Source organism: Larimichthys crocea, chromosome IX (assembly GCF_000972845.2).
Source record: "Larimichthys crocea isolate SSNF chromosome IX, L_crocea_2.0, whole genome shotgun sequence".
NCBI lineage: Eukaryota > Metazoa > Chordata > Actinopteri > Sciaenidae > Larimichthys > Larimichthys crocea.
In genome coordinates this window covers 466,316-489,650 of record NC_040019.1, presented here as the reverse complement: position 1 = coordinate 489,650, position 23,335 = coordinate 466,316, and the positions used below count along the sequence as shown (strand labels likewise).

The 23,335-nt window shown below is 43.3% G+C and overlaps 1 protein-coding gene across 2 annotated transcripts; it reads right to left on the bottom strand.

The window, feature by feature from the left end:
- Positions 1-826: 826 nt before the first annotated feature.
- Positions 827-23,328, bottom strand: rasgrf2a (Ras protein-specific guanine nucleotide-releasing factor 2a). Of its 2 annotated transcripts, XM_019278654.2 has the most exons (28): positions 22,549-23,327; positions 12,876-12,982; positions 12,336-12,483; positions 11,967-12,056; positions 11,631-11,884; positions 11,463-11,542; positions 10,547-10,740; positions 10,360-10,469; positions 10,161-10,279; positions 9,914-10,077; positions 9,767-9,833; positions 9,553-9,689; positions 9,394-9,476; positions 8,792-9,040; positions 8,577-8,669; positions 7,976-8,484; positions 7,431-7,556; positions 5,721-5,810; positions 5,507-5,613; positions 4,908-5,020; positions 4,707-4,767; positions 4,356-4,459; positions 4,073-4,157; positions 3,581-3,778; positions 3,419-3,498; positions 3,213-3,330; positions 2,495-2,563; positions 827-2,403 (listed from the first exon to the last, which is right to left on the bottom strand). In XM_019278654.2, the coding sequence occupies exons 1-28, from the start codon at positions 22,828-22,830 to the stop codon at positions 2,308-2,310; spliced, it is 3,933 nt and encodes a 1,310-aa protein (XP_019134199.1). In that variant the 5' UTR covers positions 22,831-23,327; the 3' UTR covers positions 827-2,307. The 2 variants fall into 2 exon arrangements, with proteins under 2 accessions (XP_019134199.1, XP_019134200.1); XM_019278655.2 differs by lacking the exon at positions 8,577-8,669 and having other exon boundaries at positions 22,549-23,328.
- Positions 23,329-23,335: the final 7 nt, after the last annotated feature.

The following is a 23,335-nucleotide window of genomic DNA, read 5'->3' as shown; positions in this document are numbered from 1 at the left end:
TCCGGCAGTCTGTTATCCCGTCACCCATTCATCCGAAAATACTCTCTCTACAGTTATACTGTGCCAGTCTGACACAATGGACCGATGTGAGTATTACACACTTTGGAGTGATACCACGTTGGTGTTTTCAGACAAATGGGTTCTTGTTTTTGGGATAATGCGCTGTCGGACAAATGGGCTTTCAGACTGTTGGGTTTTTTTGGAATAACCCACCAAGGTCAACTCCAAGACCATTGACAGGTTCTGACAGGTGTATGTGGGCATGTTCATAAGTATACAGTGTCCCTTAGAAACTTCTTTTGTAACTTTGTTTTGTATTTTGACATGACAACATTTCTGTATAGTATGTTTCTGTATTTGGCTGTATTTCCTGTAATAGAAGCACATTTGTGTATATGCTTACTTTTTGTGTATTTACGGTATATTCCCATATTTGTGACACAAATTTTGTGTATTTCTTTATTTCCGGTATGTTTCTGGATTTGGTTGCATTTTCTGTATTTGCAGTGATTTTCTGTATTGGAGGCAAGTTTCTATACTTGAGGCATTGTTTACGATTTTTGTATTTACAGTGCATTTCTGTATTTGTGCCACATTTCTGGATTGCTTACGTTTTCTGTATTGTAGTGGCTTTCTGTATTTGAGGCATGTTTCTATACTTGCTTTATTTTCTATATTTATGCTATTTTTCCTGTTTTTGTAGTGAGTTCCTGTATTTACAGTATGGTCCTGTATTTGTGCCACAGTGTTCAACCTCCTCCACCTTCCACCTTCCTTAATATGCCATAAAAAAACAATATGCAACTACATTATAATTCACATTTTTTGCTTTTATTGTGCATACATACAGTATCTGTACATTACAGAGGAAAAGTACAACAGAAAAACTGGAATTTATACATTAATGTAAGAAAGCAAGGATCTAATATACTAACGCATTTAAGAATTTAAAGATTCCTGGCGACAGGAATATGCCAAATAAATGAATGAACCTAATAAAACTACAAGGATAACGAGGACACAGGGGATGTCATGCTATATTCATGCTATGAACAAGTTTAGAGTCTATTGACATTCTTTACAAACCAATAGTGCAAATATATTACTATTGTACTAATACAGTCCACAAGGTTTAAAATATGAATATGATAAAATAATCACATCTACAAGGAACTAATAATAATAGTGCTAGATGTAAAAGATATTTAACTGTAGGGTTTTGTAGCATGAAAGAAACCTTTCAGAGCAATTCTCTTGAAAACAAGCAGAAATGAGATTATTGAAACAGTGTACAAAATGAAGAATACAAAACTGAAAGAAAGAATGTTTTTTGATTGTCAAGGAAGTTGAATAAAACCTTAAATTTGTGAATCTGGGGAGTGTTTAGAGATTGTTGCTGTAACATGCAACAGCAACTGCAACACCGACGTTTTATAACCTACGTGGCTTTTTTTTGCTGTGCAGGGTTGCTGATTTAAACATCCAACATATACAAAAGGAACCAACCAATCTGGGTCCAGTATTCACTCTTTTAGCTCCATTTTTGGTCTCCACCATCTCCAGCGAGAAATATCTGCTTCTTTAGCCGCTAAATGCTCCACAATGTTTCACCAACCAATCTCCGATTTTTGTTCGTCTACCAACTGGTGCTCAGCATGTACCGTACGGAGGACCAATGGACACAAACACAACTCCAAATGTTTACTAGATGTGTAAATAGGCAACTTTTTGCTAGCACTTTAGCCGTATAAACTTTATAAAGATGATAAGTTGTGTTTACAGCTTGTTCTGTGACAAGTGACCAAAAAAACACTAAAGAAATTTAATGTCCATGCTTTATGGGCCCAAAAACCTGGAAGCTAAAGGACTTTTATTGAAATTATTATGATCCATATCCATAAATGAATTTAGAAACTACCACACAGCAAACCTGGGGCTCATTTTGCCTCCAGGCCATGATCATACAAATAATGTAAAACTCATCTGACGGTGTTTAAGACTACAGAGGCAGATTGTTTGGTACGGTGTGATAGCAGCAACATGTTTAGTAGCTAACATGGTTGTTTCTACAGTCATAACTGTACGATCGTATGGCAGAGTTGTGTTTGTTATACAGTTTACTAAATTTACACATCAGAGATTCATTCAAGGCACATTTTCTCCTGAGTTTCCTAAGCACAATAACTGGTGGTGGTTTATGAAACAACCCCTGCTTTATTAAGAAAGAATCTCAAGTTGTGATCGATATTGTAAGACGGTGAGTATGTACATCATGTCTGCGTGAATGTGTTTGTGTGTTAGCTATAATTAACCAGGTGGTACTCTGGGTTCGATCTTCAGCGAAAGCTCATAGAGAGTATCTTCATCCATCACTAGAGTCTTATCCAGGAGGAACTGAGTCACCTGGAGGGGAGGGAAGACAGAGAAGACATTTAAAAATCACTTCTTATAGCACATATATAATGCAACTGTGAAGGCCTTTTATCAGACACACCTTGGGTTGGTGCTCTATCCTGTAAGGTGCTTGCTGGAACTGACGGATCTCCCGGATAATATGAGAAATCTGAAAAACCAGAGAGTTAATATTCAGCTTATGTTTTCTGTTGTTACGGCATATTCCTGTATTTGTGCCACATTTATGTATTTGCTCACATTTTCTGTATTTCAGGTTTTTTTCGGTATTTGTAGTGACTTTTTGTATTTGAGGCATGTTTCTATATTTGTTTCACATTTGTGTATTTGCTCACGTCTTCTGTATTTACGGTACATTCCTGTATTTGTGTCACATTTGTGTATTTGCTCACATCTTCTGTATTTACGGTACATTCCTGTATTTGTGTCACATTTGTGTATTTGCTCACGTCTTCTGTATTTACGGTATGTTTCTGTATTTGTGCCACATTTATGCATTACTTAGATTTTTTGGATTTACGGTATGTTTCTGTATTTGTGCCACATTTATGTATTTGCTCACATTTTCTGTATTTCAGGTCTTTTTCTGTATTTGTAGTGACTTTTTGTATTTGAGGCATGTTTCTATATTTGTGCCACATTTGTGTATTTGCTCACGTCTTCTGTATTTACGGTACATTCCTGTATTTCTTCGATTTTCTCACTCGAAGGTAGCTTTATGTCTCACAGGGACATTAATGATCTGGCCTTTTGTTTTTTGGTAAAGCTTTTGAACAGGAGCAGAGAGGATATATCTTTACCATCCTCATCTTGGAGAAGTTAACCAGGCCCTCCTCCGTGAAGTTGGGTGTTCCCTCCTCAATGAACGCCAGGTCGGTGAGGTACATGCCCAGGTACGGGACACATGGAGGGTTACAGCTACAAACACACAGTGCAAACATTGGAGAGTTTTTAAAGACTGAATTTAAACATTTACAACAGTTTGTCTCTGTAATATAATATTTACTTTTTCAGCGTCTCTCTGAGATTCTTGAACCTCCCCTCTGATGACACCGTCTTCTGCAGCCTGTCCATGAGCGCCTTCGTCTAATTAAAATGAGAGAAACCATCATGAAGATTTCCTGCAGATCATAATTTATATTTTCAACATTCATGAAATGAATCCAACCTGTTTGCAGACTTTAGTCCAGGTCTTCTTCAGCCTGTAGATGGCGCTGCGGTTCAGAGCAGACGTGATCTCCAGGACTCCGTTGTAGTTGTTGAGGCAGCGACAGATATCGGCCACCGCAAGCCACTTTTCTATGGAGCTGGCCCTGGAGCCCACGTCAGTATGGGTCATGATCTGAGACGCCACCAGGTTACTCATCTGTGGCGAGACAATATTATATAACACTCATTAAAATTATTGCAAGCTGCTGTGCATTATCCCGAGAGGTGCGTCTGCTGATATTAATGAGTTGTTAAAAATCTGACTGTGATTTGGCAAAATAAAGTTATTGTTTGTTTCCATCCACTACTGTGATTAGGAGTTGGTTTATGAGATAAACAGTAGGTGGCGCCAAATGGATGGATCATAGCGCCATGAGGAAACAGCTGATCAGTCAGTGAAACTCAAAGAGTAACATGGATCATGATGACGGAGAGCCCGTTTTAGTCTCACGTCGTTGAAATGCTGGCTCGTCTTCATGATGTACGGCGTCCTCTCCGTCTTGTCGACCTTCATCCAGCCCTGACCGAGGAACTCCCTGCAGGAACCAGACACACCGTCACATGACATCACCTGTGCTGATAGGTAGTCTGACTGAAAACAAGCTGCATGTAAAGGCGACCAGCAGCGTCAGATCCGTGGGATGTATGTTCAATATCATGTTAAATGATTAGGACTAAATGATACTGTTCTTTCTCTTCTTCTGTGGTCGCGTGGAGATGAACGCTGTACTCACTCGTAGGGAATACTCCTGAACACGATGTGATCCAGCAGCGTGATCTGCTCTGCCAGCTCCATCGCCGACAGAGACTCGAAACACTCGGCTTTCGGACTCTCCGCCTGGAAACAAACGCAAAATATTATAACAAACAGCACAGAGTTTGAATGAAGCTGCATCGAAGATCTACGTCAGCACACGGACTGTAACTACATACACACAGTAACTACTGCACTGCTGCTTTTACTGTTCTTACCACGATGAAGTGAAGCAGAGGGCAGCTTTTCTGCAGATAAATCATTTCAACAGTCGCTTAAAATCTAAAATAAAATACTTTCCTCTGGAGAACTTTGTGACGACGATACTGACCATCTGTAAAATGTCCTCGATCTTCAGCTGAGCGTCGTCTTGTTCTTCCTGAGAAAGGGCACTGAGGACACAAACAGACGACACGTGTCCACAGTACGGCTGACGAGTCTCCTAATAAACTGTTTAACTTCATATTTGATTATGAAAAGAACTCTTATTTGCAGGATGGATGGATGATATCAGTATGAGGACTCTGCACACCTTAATATGTTTGTTGTTGCTTTCCTCTCCTGGGGCAGCAGGTCTGGATCTCGTAGCACCTCTTCCAGCAGACCGATCACCCCCATCTTCAGCTCCCCGTTCAGGTCAAAGTCCTGCACGGATCAGAGATTCAATTCAGGGTAGAATCATCTACTTTGGTCCTGTCAGACTTGATTTTAATATGAAATCATGCAAAAATGTTGACATGAGAACTAAAAGAAGGTTTCAAACTTTGAAGTCTACGACTGCAGAGCGTGACAAGGACGCCCCCTAGAGGACATTTACATACAAATTCTTGTAATAATAAAGATAAACTGTTAAATAATAAAAGTTTTCAGGCACTTTACAGCATCGAGGTACAAAAATAGCTTCTTATATAATGTTGAATGAAGCTGAACGTCCTGTCAGAGTCCCCGGGGAGGACGCTGACCTTTCTGCTTCACGGGTGGGAAAAACAGACATGCAGAGCAAAGCACCTCCGTCTGAGGAGGAGGAGGAGGAGGAGGAGGAGGAGGAGGAGGAGGTGATGAAACAAACACACCCTCTCCTGATCGCTCCAGGTTCAGGTTCTTCTGCAGGTTCTCGATATGTGGACTCACCTGGGAGTGTTTGGACACCCAGTGTCGCAGCACGTTCAGCACTCGGTTGGTGGCAGCTCTGCGGATGATGAATTCTTTGTCGCAGGCTTTCTCAGAGTTACTAAAACCTGCAAGAGAGGAATTATTACAAACGTCTGAAGTCGTCGTTGGCATTCATAACAGCCGACCTCCCTCGGCTGGGAGTCCTTTGACCTTCGCGGCTTGCCGTGCTCACCCTGGGAGCTGCTGTGTCCTGCAGCAGCGGTGGCGATGGCGAACGCTGAAGCCGGCGACATTGTGCAGCGAGAGTTCTCCCCTGAGGTGACTGCGAGGAAATAATAATAATAATAATAATAAATAATACACATACATACAGCTCAGCCCTCATTCACGAAAATCCTGAGATTTCGTCACCTGAATGTTGTCAACACGTTGAAAACTGAACAGCTGTCTTAGAAATATATTATATAGTATTATATTATTTATTTATTATATTATATTATATTTCTGATATTTATTCTATTATCTTCTTTGTTTTTTAGAGTTTAACTTATGTTCTAATCTGTATCAATCACTTTTTTGTCTTCTCAAACCTGTTTACCGTTTTTTTCTACGATGATACTTTTTGTGTGTGTATAAGATGTGTTATGCTTATATTTGGTATTAGTTTGTGCCACTCTTTTTTGGTTTTCTTGATACTATTGGTTTTAACTGTTTTTGGTTGACTTAACATTAGTTTACTTTGATATTTGTTTCTTTCGTTAATTCTTTTTCGTTTGTTGTTTGTGGCGGTTTGTTGTTGTGGTGTGTTGTTGTGTGGACGCGTTGTTGTTTAGTTGTGGTTTTGTTGGTTTTGTTGTGGGTTTGTTGTTGTTGTGGTGTTGTTGTTGTTGTTTGGACGAGTTTGTTTGTGCGCTGTTGTGTGGAGGTTGTGTGGTTGTGTGGGTGTTGTTGTTGTGGAGAGCTTTTGTTGTTGTGGTGTTGTTGTGGGATTTTTGGTGTGTGGTGCGTTTGTGTTAATTATTGTATGTTGTTGTGGTGAGTGTGCGTTGTGAGTGTTTTGTTGTGGGTTTTAGAGGTTGTGTTGGTGTTGTGTTGTTTGTTGTGTGTGTGTTTTGGTGTGTGAGTGTGTTTTTGTTGTAGTTGGGTTGTTTGTTGTTGTTGTGGTGGGTTGTTGTGGACGCTTTTGTGGGTGTTGTTGGTGTTGTTGTTGTGTAGAGTTGTTGTTGTGGTGTTGTTGTTGTTGTTGTGTTGTTGTTGTGTTGTTGTTGTGGAGAGTTGTTGTTGTGGTGTTGTTGTTGTTGTTGTGTTGTTGTTGTGTTGTTGTTGTGGAGAGTTGTTGTTGTGGTGTTGTTGTTGTTGTTGTGTTGTTGTTGTGGTGTTGTTGTGGAGAGTTGTTGTTGTGGTGTTGTTGTTGGTGTTGTGGTGTTGTTGTTGTTGTGGAGAGTTGTTGTTGTGGTGTTGTTGTTGTTGTTGTGTTGTTGTTGTGTTGTTGTTGTTGTGTTGTTGTGTTGTTGTTGTTGTGTTGTTGTTGTGTTGTTGTTGTGGTGTTGTTGTTGTTGTGGTGTTGTTGTTGTTGTTGTTGTTGTTGTTGTTATCGTCTCTGATCGTGATGTAACACCGCACACTTCATCTGTTCATGTCTTCACAAAACATCTCATCAGTCACTTGTAAAGAAATAAAACAGACACTGTTAGACTGGATTCAGTATCAGCTGATGAATGATGAGATTTGTCCTGGTTGATGCTGAGAATCTTTTTAAAACCCACAGCCTGATTCTTTAACCTGATTCCCTTCTTTAGTCCTTCAAAAAAAAAAAAAAAAAACAGTTTGGAGCAACCTTTCTCTTCAGGTGTGTATTTTTCACTTTTCTTCACATTTGTGCACACATCAGTGAATGAGGCCCGATGCGATGACGTATAACAGCTGTGTGTTCACGCTGTACCTCCTGTCTGTCTGTAGCGGAGATGTCTCGGCGTTGAAGGTGAACGGCAGGGAGACATGTCGCCCGGCTCGCTGCTCGACGGTGATTCAGGAATAAACTTGTCCATAGAAACTGACTCCAGGACAGCTGGAAAAAAAACAAGATCACACCTCAAACAGGACAGTTTGGTATTTTTATACTAAACTTTTTACTTTTAGATTGGCTCGTACGAGCGATCCCAACATACTCTGTAAACAGAGTCCTCTAAATCTTTAAATCTCTGTTTATCTCTTCATTTTCTTTCTCCCCTCTCTAATTTCTTGTCAGACGTTGTTTTTTTTATCGTGAACTGAGTACAGACGGCGATCTAAGAGCTCGGTTATTCCTTGACCCATTTCTGTGTCTCGCTCTCCGGACACTGTCCGCGATGTGTCGGGTCGAAGGATGATATGTGTGATAAATAAATCGTATTATACTGATGCTGATAAAGTGAAAGAGTGAGTCGACTGAGGCGTGTGCCCACACATGTGCTGATGTTCATGAGTGTGAATCATATGTTTTCATACCCCTGCGGATGCTTCGCCTCAGCTTCCCACAGAAGGCGTCGAGGCGAGGCAGCTCTCCGCTGACGTCCTCAGCTGCAGCTGGGCTCAGATCTGGAGAGCTGGGACCGCGGCTGAGGTCCAACGGGGCTTTGGTGCAGATGGGGGGCGGCGAGGAAACCCCAGAGGCCTGGGGGAGGCTGGGAGAGCGCTTGGCGGTGGGCGGAGGGGAGGAGAAGCCAGAGGGAGGTCTGGTCGAGCTGGGAGGTGGAGAGGGGATGGAGGGGAAGTGGCTGGAGGTGGGGGAGTTGGCTGCAGAGGAGGAAGGTGTGGTGGAGAGGTCAAGAGCTCCAGCTTTACCGCCGACCGGAGAGCTGAGGGAGAGCTTGCGGGAGTGGACGGGGGAGGAGGTGCGAGGCGGGATGGAGAGAGGAGGAGGTGAAGAAAATTTGCGGCCCGACCTCGGGGACTTGTTGTTCAAGGGGTCAGTTCCCCACGAGCCCTGGTTGGTGGCAAAGAAGAGCTCCAGAGACCTGAGAGACAAGAAGAAGAAGAGATGATCTGTCGGTTGGACTCGTGGGTCGTGGGTACAAGTGAATGACCAGTCCGGATGATGGTGTTTTACTTGGACTGGTCCAGGGCGAGCTGGGTGATCTTCAGACTGTAGTCAGGACAGAGGGACATGATGGACAGACGGTCACATGAAAGCTGCTCGATCCTGGGACGATGGAGGAGGACGGAGGACACATGGCGGGGGTGGTAGATGGAGAAAGGAGGTGAATAATGAGATGAAGACGATGACGACGGATGAGTCTGTGCAGGTGGAGCACGTCGACGTACCTGACAGGTATGGAGGTAAACGGCTTCTTGTAGATGTCGGCCAGCTTGTCGATGACCACGGCGGCGGTGGTGAAGATCCTGTACGTGTGAAGGAAGGTGTTGAGGAAATCGATGGAGAGGAAGCGAAGGTCCGTCAGGCGCTCCAGCAGGCGCTCCACGCTGGCGTATCGGATCTGAGGGACTTTGCAGGAGTTGAGCGTCTTGCTGAAGCAAATGTCGACGTCGTCTTTGTGCAGCCGGGCATCGGACCTTCAGGAAAGAGAGAACACTCTCAGTCAATCAATCAATCAATCAATCAATCAGACAGACAATCAGACTTGATATTCTTCAGGTCTTAGGTTCCTCAGGTCCCCACAGAGGTCCTTAATTCCACAGGTCTTTAGGTCTTTGGGTCTTCAGACCTTTAGGTTCTCAATTTCTCAGGTCCCCCCAGAGGTCCTTCGGTCTTCAGGTCTTTGGGTCTTCAAGTCTTTAGTTCCTCAGGTCTTTCATTCTGACTTTAGGGGTAATTAAAAAGGCCTCTACGAGAAGACCTGAGAGTTCTAGAGGGTTCGTAGGTTAAAAGCAAATCTAACTCCTCATCACAAATCCATTTTTCTTACTTGATCATGTGCGGCACTGAAACTTTGGAGTTCTCCTCAAACACGCTGGTCATCAGGCCGTTACATCGGATGTTATCGATGCACTGAAACAGAGAAAAACAGTTTTACCGGACTGATCCAGAGTCAAATCATCAAAACAGCTTTTAAAAACAGACTCACCTGGCTGATATCGCTGGTCCACGCCGCCTTTTCTTGGCGAGATGGAGCCAAGAGGACCACGGAGAAGGGCTGACCATCAGGAGATTCCACCACGACTTTGAACTCCAGATGGTTGAAGCCTTGACCTGCCGCGTTGTCTGCAAGTAAACGTCAACGCCTCAGTTAGACTTTAAGAAACAAAGACAGGTCAAGGTTCGATATCGAAGATACTCACAGTCCTCGTCGTTGGCGTCCAGTTCTTCGATCAGAGTACACTCGATCAGAGACAGCGTTCCTCCTTGCTGTTGTGGAAGAGTCGGAGAGAGTCAGAACTTCTCTAAACAACTTGTTGGGATATCGATTTGGATGAGGCGAGGCTAACCTTGAGCAGGTGAAGCTTTCCTCCAGATGTTCGGGTACAGATGACGAAGTGTTTGGTGAACAGAAAACACTGGCGCTCTCCTTCCTTCCTCAGCGAGAGCGAGCCCAGGCGGACTTTACTGAGCATGCCGCGCTCGCTGCTGGACGGCAGCTGGATGAGCGAGCCTGTCCGAGGAGTCACATCAGGAGTGAGTGAAAAGTGACGGAGGTTAAACGATGTGTGAGCGGATGATGTAGAAGAAGCTCACCTTGTCTGACGAAGGTCTGACTCGTGTCTAGCAGGATGTCACAGCCCTCGACGATCATCCTCTCGATGGCCAGGTTCTTCCTGATGTTCTCGGTGTCGCTCACTTCATCGTGCATCATCCTGACGCAAGAACAATCATCGTCAGCATCGACATTATCGACATTTATCGCTACAAATCTATGAAATGTGCACACACTCACTTCGACAGCTCCTCCAGTTTGGATTTGGCAAACTCCAGACTCTTCCGTTCGACATGTTCGTGAGGCGTGTGCGCCAGCAGCTCGTGAAGGGTGATGATGTACCGTGGAATCTAAAAAACAAGCAAGAAAGTCAACGAAAACTCCTTTTTCTGAACATCGGTGGACTTTTGTTTTTTGTGAATACTACCTGGAACATGGGATAAGTGAGGAACGTCTCCAGCATCCGGCCCTCACATGCGGCGTTGGACTCGTACTGTTTGAGCAGCTTGTCAAAGTCTCGGTTCTGCTTACAGTTTGCCAGAACCTGCAGACTGTACTGATGGTTACGCACAAACTCCTGGTAAATGTTCAGCATGGGCAGCAGGATGTCAAACAGATCCGCTGGGGGTGAAAGAGAGAAAACTCTTACTTATACTCAGGGGGTGGTATGTAAATATCATGTTTCAGGCATCGACGGAGGTTCAGGCAGTGTAGGAATTCAACTTTTTAGCTCTCAGTTCTTGTAACTTCAACAATTACCCACAAGAAGTACGTAAGCGGCTGTGAACTATAGCGGTGTTGTGCCAGAACCGGAGCTGGGCAAGAGGGTAATGTAACGGGGGAAAAGACGGAAGAGGAAGTTGATGGAGGAAGCTAAGGAGAGACATTTATGATCCCCAGAGGATGAATCTTACTGACTTTTCACGTGGAATTGTTCTTTTATTTATTTTTATTTATTTTCAGTATGTTTCCATGAGGGCTGCTTAAAGTGTGGCTGGCTGTAATGTTTGTTTTATTTATTTGCATATTTTTGGTGGAAGCTCTTGTTGACGGAGACAGAAAAGAAACTGGCGAGAAAGCGAGAGAGAGAGAGCGAGGGGAAGACCGAAGAGGTTGTAATCCAGGAAACCAAATCCTTTTTTCATCTGCCAGCCTGGTGCTGCCTGTTTTTCGGACCATGATTAAACCTTCTGGATTCAAACCTCGATGCCATTATGGAAACCAAGTTAGTAGAAGATTGTAAAGTAGTCTAAAATCATCTTTAAATGGTTCACAGTGAAGTAATGCACATGCAAATGGTAACTAATCAGCTAAAACATGCAAACCGTGACTGCAATACTCACCCAGAACCAGCGTGGGCCAGTTGGCGATCCGAGCTTTAAGACCTTGATGGAAGATCTCGTGCAGAAACATGATGGTCTCACTACAGATAGAGAAGTTTCCTCTTGTAACTATGAACTAGAAGATAAAAGATTGCCACCGTTAAACAGAACAAAAGAAGGTCGCTGTACCTGTTGAGGAAGATGCTGCTGACGTCATCGTGGCTGATGGGAGGTTTCTTGGAGCTGGCGGCCATCCGGAGCGGCCTGAGGAAACAGTTCACCAGGATGGAGAGCTGGTGGACGTATTCAGTCTCCGCTTCCACCATGTTGAAGACAATCTGGTTTCTTTTTCTCATGCTCTCGGCATGAGGGGAACAGATGTAGTCCTGGACGATGATCTTCCACTTCCTCCGGCAAAGCCAGCCACGCATGAAACTTTGCACCTGCACAGCCACAGCACACTAGGTGTCTCTCGCTTTGTTCTTCTTTGTTTCGAATTGTTACGCGAAAACCAAACTGTTTTACCTTTTTGATCTTTTTAATATCGGGGTCTTCCTCGTCTTGGCTGCTCTGGTAAGGCTCCATCCTCTCCTTGGTTTTGTTCATCACTACAATCTGGCACGACAACAACAGCCTCCATGTGAATATGCCGGGCGCAGAGGTTCAAATATTCATGAAACTCACTCGAAAACAACAAATATCTTGTTGCACGATATGGAAGTCACAGGAGCCCTGCTGTGCTTTAATTTAAGAGACGTACATGCGCTCTGAACTCGAGTGTTTTCCCCATCATGCACGATGCATTTGCATGCTTTGATCTGCACGCGCACGCACGACGGTGTGCAGATTTTTATGTATGCATGCACACGCAGATGTGGATGCACTCATGCATACCTCAGCTTTGAGCCTCTCGATCTCAGTGTCCTGGTCCTCCAGCTGAGTGCGGAGCTGATTGGCTGCAACCTTCTCGGTCTCCATGATCTGGACGAGGTGGATGTACTTCTGCATCAGGATCTCACGCTCGATGATGATGTCAGAGTAACTGAAGGGATAAGAGGTAAACAGAGAGTTTGATCATTCGTCATGTGGACATACGTGAACATGAATAAACGACGCTGCTTCATATTTTATACTGAACGTGCAGATGAAAACAGGAAAGTCGACAACAGGGAGGACAGAAATAGAGGTCGAGTGGTGAGATCAAGTCTGTGATGTAACCAGCGTAGCAATACGGCACCAGTGTGACCTAAATGTGAACCGCTGCGAGCAAAACACATCCGTGTGCGCGCACACACACACACACACGTTAAATAAATATGGAACAACACGTGGTAGCTGTGTCAAACGTGCATCAGCACAAAAACCACACAGGAAAAAAAAGAAAAACTGCAGCGACACCTTGATTCATATTAAAACATTAAAAACATTTCTTACCTGGCCTGTTGGATGAACTCCACCCACTCGTTGCAGTCCGACTCTTCCTCTGTCCGAAGCTCCAAAGGTTTCTGTCCGTCGTGACCGAAAACGACGAGGAAGTAGTGCTGCGTTACAGAAAACAGAATAATCAGATTTCAGTTCAGATACAGACACATCATGACGTATTTCTACCTGCCATACAGACTTTGTAGCTTCACTTGATTATGCAAAACTTTTAATTAATTCATCAAGTTTAGTTTGATCCAAGTTTACACCAATTGAATTATTCCCTGAGAATTAAAAATAAAATTAATATTTAACAGAAGATTTTCAAGAAAGGAGTTTGGGACTCCTTATTTTCAAGGTCTCAAGGTTGGCAAGGTGATTACACTGACTGTTATCTATTTCAAAGTAATGATCCATGTAGATGCAGAATTAATAACATAATAAAGCAGTGTGATTATACCTTTATGGAAGCAATGTTTTATTTAAGTCATACATTTTAAATATCACGTCTGATGAGATCAGGATTAACCGACGTTAATGGACTTACAGTGTCTTTTATCCAGCATCACTTCAAACTAACAGAGTGTTCTCGGCACGAAACAATCAACAACAGAAGCTTAAACATCCGTGATGACCAACAACTCACAGGAGCATGATAAACTGTGGAGCAACGGCACTCTACGAGTCAAAGCAATACCAAAGTTTTAATGTTGGCATTGTTAGAAGTACCGCGAGGATCGCTGCTTTCTGCTGCCGGTTTCATTCTACTATATTTATACCAGATCAAAACAGTTTTTATTCAAGGTGTAGAGCAACATCATGTAATTTGCTGAATATGAAGAGTCGGTGTTGTGCCAGAACCGGAGTTTATGCTGGACAGTGAAGTAAACTGCTGACAGCTGTAGCTGCTGTTAGCTCAGTTCGTCAGCTTGGCAGTGAGCTCAGAGCGACGGGTACCCGTCGCTCTGAGCTCACTGCCAAGCTGACGGACTGAGTGTTTGTACCAACAGGCGTTATGGACTACCAGGAAGAAGAAGAGGAGGTAACCAGGCTCAGCAGCCTCTATGGACATGATGGCAGAGGAGAAGAGAGTGAAGAGGACGCTGACGGAGGAAGCTAAGAAAGGAGAGAGTGAGCGAGCAAGAAGAGTAAATCTGGCACTGACTTTTAGTGGCTGGTGAAATAAAAGGCTGAAAGACAGACGCTGAGCTGGGCTGACTGCTGTTGGACTAGTCACTGTTTTTAGCCTGGATTTATTCAGGATGAATATAAGATAATTTATTTCCCAGACCTGAGGTCACATTACGTCCAAACGGGGCTTTAGTCGGTCTCACTGTAGAGGATTACCTTGGACAAAAGACCTAAAGACAGGTGGGTTTTCTTACTCCAACGAACATAAAACTGTGGAAAGTAAGGATCATCCCCGACTTAGTCCCATGATGCCTCCCATGTTAGGTCACCGTGTCCTGACACTGTCAAAACACATTACCGGCGACGAGCCGTCACGTCCCAACACGTTCGATGACCTCCAGCATTGCCGCGCCGATATCAAGTATCTAAATTGGTGATTTACATGAGCGATACTGACAAGAAGAAATCACACCATCCATTGCAAGAAAACGTCTTTCCCCATGATGTGGTGGAGGTTGGTGGAGAGGATTGCGTGTCTGAAGAACCCTGTAAGATATACCGGTTGGGGCTTGAAGACCCAGGTAGGTTTAACTAAGCTGGGCAGAAAGCAGAACCTGATCCTCCAAGTTGGGGGTTGGTCGTGGAGCTAGAAACCACATTCCATAAAAAAACATCTTGTTACAGAAACTACAAGAACCAGAGGTCCAAAAAGAAAGCCATGAATAAAACATCAAGATAATCAAGACTTTAAAAAACACGAGTTCAGGGTCAAGGTTTACGCGTTATTACGGATTTCTTCCGTAACTTTGTAACCGTAATTTCGTACACGGAAAACAGCAGAAAGAGCTCAACAGTCATTTTAATTATCCATCCGTCTCCTGCACAGGACCAGATTTTAATAATTTAAAAAGTACATGTGCATATGTAAATATTCTGACTTTTGATGTGTGTGTTCATGCTTCAGTACAGTGACAACACAGTGTCACGGTTTGTTTTATTTACAACCTTCGACATGCTTCAACTACAAGATGAAACCATTGAAACATCCACCCACCAATCAAGTTGAGGTCCACAATAAGAACGAGGGTATTAAACGTGTTTTTATCAGACAGGTTAGAAGTTGAGTTGAGAACTGATACTTTTATTTTGAAGGGGTCGGTCCAGATGTGAAACCCCCGCTGTAGAACTGATACTTTTATTTTGAAAGGGGTCGGTCCAGATGTGAAACCCCACTGTAGCCGTATGTATGCTAATGCTGCTGCCCACGATACGCGACTCACCCATGTACCACCTGACGTGATGTGTTTCCATGGTTACGAGGTCTGATAAGTCGAAGTGAGAGGAGACTCTGATGTAAATATTCCTGAATGTTGGAGCTTTGTTCTGTCGCTCACCGTCTGTGTTTGCACTGTGAGGTCGTGGCTAACATGGTGGTGGTGTTGGTGGTGGTGCTGCTCTGGGATGCTGCTGTGCCCGACTAAGAATAGCATCCTCGCCGGTCCTTTTGCCTGCAGTCACTGTCTGAATACCAAGTCAACACAACTGCAACCTCGCACACACAGACTCTACTACACACTGCTGGTACCTGTGCTATTTGTGGACAAGCTTTTTACTGTACTGTGAGTGGGATCTGTCCGTCTTTGTCTGAGTGCAACACAACCGACGAGTGATGGTGAATCTTTTTAAATCCTGAGAAATCGCTGAAGTCAAAGGTCAATGGTCAGGAGTTCAGAAAGTGTTCAGGAGCCTCTGATGTCTTATGCTGTATTATTTATTGACGCTTGATCAAGGAGAATTAGAGACACTCTCAAAGTTCATCAGAAGTGCCTGAGTCGGTCTCACATTCTGCCCAACTCGCCTTTAAACCAAAGATAACAGCACAAATACTACACGCCCAGAATTAGCCAAAGAGAATGTCTTTACCCATGGAGGTGTTATTGTCAGCATGTTCTAGTCTGGAGACACAGATGTCTGTTTACACAGATTGGACCGTCAACAACAAACTATCTATTATATCTGGGAAGGCAGCAACAGGTCTCTGTGACCCTGGACACCACAGTGTTGAGATAGACTGGCACCTACCGTTTTCCAACCAAAGCCAAACAACTAATACTGGCGAGGACCTCAAGGCCCACATGGGACCTCGTGTAACCTCAGGATAGAAAACTCCACAACAGAAACTACAGTTGACTTCGCCACTTTACTTGAACTGCGTTGACGTCCCTTTTTTTGCACCCAACTCCAACCAAACCAAACGCTGCACAACATCTCGTCATCTCATGACGCTCCTCCGACTTCTTCAGAAATCTACAGATCAGTCTAAACGTCTTCAGATCACACACAGACTCTTATCATGAGCATGAATGTATGAATCACTGGAGAGCTGCTGTACGGGATGGAGCTCGCTCCTTGTGTTGAAGTCTGGCTCACGAGTTCTCCAGCACTTTCTACACGGAGAAGGTTTAAACAGACCGTCATGACACCTTTACTTATTTAGTCAAACATTTGTCTATAACCACAGACACACAGATGTTCGGTCTTCTCTTTTTTGGCCCTTACACGTTACGTATATCGTGACACTACATGCACAGAGCACGTCTGGACTCGTCGCTCTGGGGCCGCCACGGGAAAACGTAGGCCGTGTAGTAATGATGTAACGATAAGCGGGTGAGAGACACTTGCTAGCGTGTGCCGACTATGGACCAGAGAGGCTTAAGGGCTTGTGTGTGTGTGTGTGTGTGTGTGTGTGTGTGTGTGTGTGTGTGTGTGTGTGTGTGTGTGTGTGTGTGTGTGTTGGCAGTGCAGGATTACATAACCATCAAGGCTTGTACAGCTCCTCGCATTGCTAATGCGGCTTCCCCAGTCACAAGCCTGCTTTAAGCCACAGAGGATAACAATGAGAGCGAGACAGACACGCAGACAGACAGACACACAGATTTGAGACCTGTCTTGCCCCACATACTCGACATCACTACGTCCAGTCACAAAAATCAGCTCGTCCATCCGCACACACACAAATATGAAGCTGCAGGACGACGTTTAAACATTTTTAGGGTCAGGATTTAAATATATTATTATTAAAAGTGCATTTAAAAAACTGAATTTTGACCTTAAAGTTTTTACTCGTTCAGTTTCTGTACATAAAGAGTACAGCTTGGTTAAAAGTTTAAAGCTACAAGAGAGAATATCGAACATGAGGCGGTTAATACGGTTGATGCATGAGTAAATAAAACAACCAACTGCTATAAGATGTGCGCGGTCGTCTTGCATGCATTAAATGTCACAGATTATCAACGACAGATTCAGTGTGCCAGATCGACTGACCCAAACTAAACTGGAAAAGCACGATCACAGGTCTGTAACTCAGCTTCCAGCCTGGCTCATGTTTCCAGTTCATTAGGCGGCAAATTCAGATTTAATTCAGCCTATTTAACTCAGTAATCCAATGAAGATATTACACTGCAAACAAAGATGATCTTCTCTCGAGCTGGACGTAAAATCTGCCTCCAAAAAAAAAGAGGAACACGCCACGAGCTGAAGTATATTTAATCTTAACAAAAACAACATTAAGACGAGTTCAAATGTGACCTCAGGGCTGCGGACACTCAAAATAATAATAAATAATAATAATAATAATAATAATAATAATAATAGATAACAGCTGATTTCTGTTGATCCTGTGCAGAGGCCTCAAACGTCACACACGCATCACGTGATGACATTTAAATGCACGTTATCACCACGCGTTTGCACGTCATTAATGCATGTTTAAATGTTATCATCACGTGTTTAAATGTGCAAACTGAAACAAATAAAAATGTAGGTGCAGATAAAATGACAGAAACATCTTTAAAGAGCTCATATTCATCGATCAGAGTCATGTCACTGAATGAGATTATTGTGATCACGCTCACATACAGCAGGTTGAATAATTAATGTTTGGTACCTGTGAAGACAGAGAGTGGACATCAAATGGTCGGAGTTATCTTGTATGAGAGCGCTTTGATGCTCTCTGATGCTTTTGTCTGACTTTAATGTCGCTGCGCTGAAAGAGCTTCGGCTTCAAACAAACAATGACTGTTTGTGTCACGAAGCGTCTCACTTTTAGTCCGGATGTTAGACGTCGCTTCGCCCTCAGCTGCACCACGATACACACATCTCCATACACCAAGGACTACGCCACAATGTGCATGTTATATATAACCGTTTGTGGATTTTCCAGGTACATATATGAAGATTACAACTGTTTAAAAAAAAAGGAATATGCTGCTTTTTATTGTCTTTCATTTTAATTAATTAAATCTGAGTTTTTAACTGTTGGTCAAACAAAACAAGACATTTGATCATGTTAACTTGAGCTGGAGATGTTTTACAGAGTTAAAAATTAATTGATTAATCAAGATTAATTCATAAAGAAAATCAGCACTGGTTGCAGCCCAAGAGACATTTTTTTGTCAGCTCTGAAGTGAAAGCAACAAAAACTGCAGTTCCTCAAACGTCCACTTGAGGCTGGCTCCAGAAGTGAGTCAGTCTCCATAAGTCCCCATGTTAGACAGCAGAAATAAACATGTTTACAGCCTGGTACAAAAAACTGTTTTGGTCTCTGTAGCTAATTTCCCCGTTCATGACAACTGTACTGAGGGTGAATTTATATACAACTCACCTGTTCACATTATATTAAGGCTTAAAGTTATGCAGGATTAAGAGCATGGACACTTGTTTGAGCACCGAGGCGTCATTCATCGCTGAACTAGTTACTTTCTGTCATAACTCGACCCTCTTTAGTCTCATTAATCGACTAGTTGCTGGATGCAGTCCGGCTGCACCGTCCAGTCTGAAGGTTTCCAGCTGAACGTCACAGGAAGTCACAGCAGTGCAGAGTAAACAGTAGCTGCAGTGCAGGTAGGCAGGCAGACGGCGTCCGTGGCTCTAATGCCATGCTGTCATACTGCATGCATCGCAAGCTGAACAGCAACTGTCCTCTTTGACTGTCTCCAGCTTCAGTTTGTGTGTCTGCATGAAGGACTCTCACTCTTAATCATGTCAGGGAAAGTGTGATTACTATTATTTGGCGCAACAAAATAAAGTTATCAGGAAAAATCTTATTGCACAGATATGTGATGTATGTCAGCTGATAAATAAGAATCTGCAGCCAAAGATACATTTGAAACCTGGAAACAGTGTCAAGATTATTTTTCAGTGCAATTTTAAAGAGATCCTCAACAAAAATATACGTTAATGTACAGTATATCCACCAAAATATATGTTTTACATGGAATATCAACATCAATCAACTCAAAAATCCAGCGACACCAGCAAAATGAACTTATTTAATGGACAGATTTAAATTATTCTAAAACATGTTGAACATCCTTTTTTCTCCTCTTTGTAAACATTTTGTCTGTTATACTGGTTTTACACTAAAATCCAGACCAAGACTGATCTCGAGTCCTGCAACTCTGCATGTTTTTGCCTGGAATAGCCTTAAAAATCCAGCAAAGTCAACATATTTGACCCATAAAAATGAGATGATTCTGAATGTGGAGGATTTGTGGCTTTAAAAACATGTTAAACATCAACACACTCCTCATTTTACGTGTAATTCAGACTTTAAAGTTGACGACAGGATTCACGGCACAGGTGAGGCGTCCTCCGTCATCTAGTACACGAGGAAAGCGTATTTTAAAAAGGTCGGTAAACACGGACGGTGAGTCGCTCCTCACAATGACAGGCACGGTTATGTAGGCCGCCCTCCTCATTCAAATAAAGACTCACAGCTGTGTGATGTTTCTCTGCAGGACGGACTCAGGTGTTTGTTGTCGGGGAAACTACAAAGACCGACTCTGCCAATAACAGAGACTGACTGTGAGCTGCACAGATGTTCAGCAGAGACAGAAGATTCATCCAGGCTGGATTAAAAACAGGACAAAGAATCATTTGTAAGTTTAAAGACTCGAGTTTGACTCTGAACAAACATCAGGATGGAACCTTTAATTTCACTGCAGGATTATTTGTGTTTACCTCAATCCTCCCCTTGACTAAACAAACTGAGTCAAGACCAAGACCAAGACCAAGACAGGGTAAAACTAAGTCAAGACTAAGACCAAGACAGGGTAAAACCAAGTCAAGACCAAGACAAGACCAAGACAGGGTAAAACCAAGTCAAGACTAAGACCAAGACAGGATAAAACCAAGTCAAGACCAAGACAAGACCAAGACAGGGTAAAACCGTGTAAAGACCAAGACCAAGACAGGGTAAAACCAAGTCAAGACCAAGACAGGGTAAAACCAAGTCAAGACCAAGACAGGGTAAAACCAAGTCAAGACCAAGACCAAGACAGAGTAAAACCAAGTCAAGACCAAGACAGAGTAAAACCATGTAAAGACCAAGACCAAGACAGAGTAAAACCAAGTCAAGACTAAGACCAAGACAGAGTAAAACCAAGTCAAGACTAAGACCAAGACAGAGTAAAATCAAGTCAAGACCAAGACTATTGCACAGTAAAACCGTGTAAAGACCAAGACAGAATAAAACCATGTGAAGACCAAGACCAAGGCAGAGTAAAACCAAGTCTAGACCAAGACAGGGTAAAACTGAGTAAAGACTAAGACCAAGGCAGAGTACACACCAACACGAGACAGTCTATAAAATGTTTTATTATAAATATTTCGTCGTGATTGTTGACGTCATGTAGAAACACGTTTCTTTAACTCGTCGGAGCAGTTCTGCAGAACATGGTGAAGATGTGGACTTCTGATGTTTATCAAGATCTGGACTTCTGATGTTTATCAGAGCTTCTATGGAAAATTCTGATTCTTTGCATGTGGCAACAAACCTGTCGTCATTAAACATAACACGTTTCAGCAGATTCTCACCTCACTGCAGAGTGTGAGAGATTAAGTGTTACAACACTGAAGCTGTGAATGTTTGAGATAGAGATAGAGTATATATCCTCTATGAATGGATGTGAAGTCATGACTGAGTCGGGGTGCCACAGGAAGTGTGTAACCAAGCGAGGCGTAACGCATCAACTGATGCAGCTCGTATAAAAAGTTCAGATATGTAAAAGAAAAATGAGCTTTCAGTCTGAATTATTATTATCTTCACACCCTGCAGCAGCAAAAACAAGAATATGGGTCGTTTAAAATGAGCTTAAACACAACAAAATATATATTTAAAAGGGCTAATTACAATTAAATGATCAATATTAACGAGGCTAAGCGAGGTTCAGGATGTTACAGCCGTGTGAGAGAGGTGGCAGAAGGATGCTGTGCAGAGGCGAGGAGTTTAGCTGAACATTTAGAGAGACAAAAATAAAACCAAGCAAAAGAAAATTTCAATAAAATATGCAAAAACAGAAAAACATCCAGAGGTCTCAGCTTCTCCTTCATCTCCTGCGACAGTAAACTTCATGTCTTTATGTTTTAAACGTCGTTCAGAACAAAACAAAGACGTGCAAACGTCCTTCATCATTTTCTGACGAGAAAAATCTGAAAAAGTTGCAGCCCAACGCGAGCCGAGATTATTTTGTCACATGTAATTCATCCCAGGGTCGGGAAACGCTCACTGGTTTGACTCGTTTGAGTCAGAAAAGACAAAGAAACATTGTGCATCTTCACGTCAGACTCATGTTTAAAAATAAGCAGTTCAAGATCATGTTTCCACATGTTCCTCTTGCTTAAGGCCTCCATCACAAATATAAAACACAGAGTGTCATGTTTTAATGACATACAGACTGTGGATAAGTCACTTTACATGCAAACAAACTGATTTATTGTTTAATTTGTCGTGGAACCACATGTTTTACAACCATTTTGAATGTTTATCATGAGATATTTGCATGTTTCGGTCACTTTTCTTGCATTTTTGGCCTCCTGGCAGCAAAATGTGGAGTCAGACACATGCATGTCAGTGCATGTTACATGCATGTCAGGGTGAAGACAGAAACTGAAGCTGGACAGTCACGTCCATCCTTTAACTCTCAGGCGTCAGTTTAAATCATGCACAAAGGTGAAACTGGTCTAACTGGGCTCTCCCTCCTCTCCCAGTACAGTAAACCTGCACTCACCTGCTGTCTGGAGTCTCTTTATTAATCTCTGAATACACTGAGCATGTTTTATTCATGATAATATAACTTTATTTATGCATATGATGAAAGGAGAGGCTGGTGTGGAGCTTTCACAAAGCATAACTGAATTATTCATGTTTCCAGCTGTGGATAATATATATTAAAATAATGTTTTTTTACAGCCCTGAGTGATTATCTGTAAAGATTTGAACATTCTCCGTCATGTTTCTTGTATTTTTGGCTCCTGGCAGCTTTAAACTTTGTGATCTGACTCCATGCATGTGCAGTAAAGACACAAACAGCCTCACTTCACATGCAAACAGATTTATACTTTAATTTCTTGCATTTTTATGCAGAATTTATACTTTGCACAGATTTGCACATGTTCTCTCATGTTTTTGTATTTTCGGGCTCCTTGCAGCTTGTTAAACATGCATGTGCAGTAAAGACACACACTTTTACCTGCACCGTGACCCGGGACTCACCTGCTGTTTCTCCGCGGGCTCCTTGCTGATGGCTGATGACACTTTGGGCGCCGGTGCACGCTCGCACGTGCATCCTTCCAGCAGGTATATCCCGGAGGGCCTCGTGCTCTGGTCGTTCTCGTAGTAGAAGAGCACGTTCTGGTACAGGGCGAAATACTTCTCGGTCCAGCGGCTGTTCTCCGTGGTCTTCTTGCTCAGGAAGCCGCGTTTGGTGCCCTCTTTACGCGCAACCACCGACAGATACAGTGCGTGGCCCTCATTGTACCGCACGCCTTTCTGCATTTTATGTTAACCCGGTTTTTTTTTATTTCGGTGCCAATAACAACAACCCGGGTCATCACCTCACATCACATCCCCGGCTGGCTGGTGTTTTTCAGCGGAAACGCAGCGGAGAGAAAGCGGCGAATGCGTCCGTGTGCTGGGGGAGGTAATCCAGGCTTACCATGGTAGAAAAAGTTGGAGTGTCCGCGGCGCAGCGCGCTTCACAGCCGCCAGATTGGACGCCTTAATGCGGGCTGTCTTCACCACGCAGAGCCGCAGGATGAAAACGACGCGTCCATGCTTCGGGAACTTTGGCGACGGAGTTACCGGGACGCTCCAAAAGAAAGAAAGGAACCCCAGAATAGATCCCGGGAACAGACTGTGAAGCGGAATCACGGCGGAGATCAGCGGTAAGCGGCTTAGACACCGACTTAAAGAGACAGGTCTCTGCAGACCCCGCCGCGCGCGCTGCTGTCTGCCCCGCAGGAGCGCACGAGCCCCAGAAACGCCCCCAGAGGGCAGGTGA

Coding starts and splice junctions, on each gene's coding strand:
- rasgrf2a (XM_019278654.2), bottom strand. CDS start 22,830: ATGCAGAAAGGCGTGCGGTACAATGAGGGCCACGCACTGTATCTGTCG. Junction 11,543..11,630: donor AGCAGCATCTTCCTCAACAG/GTACAGCGACCT, acceptor CTCTATCTGTAG/TGAGACCATCATGTTTCTGC. Junction 10,470..10,546: donor TCACTTATCCCATGTTCCAG/GTAGTATTCACA, acceptor CTTGTTTTTTAG/ATTCCACGGTACATCATCAC.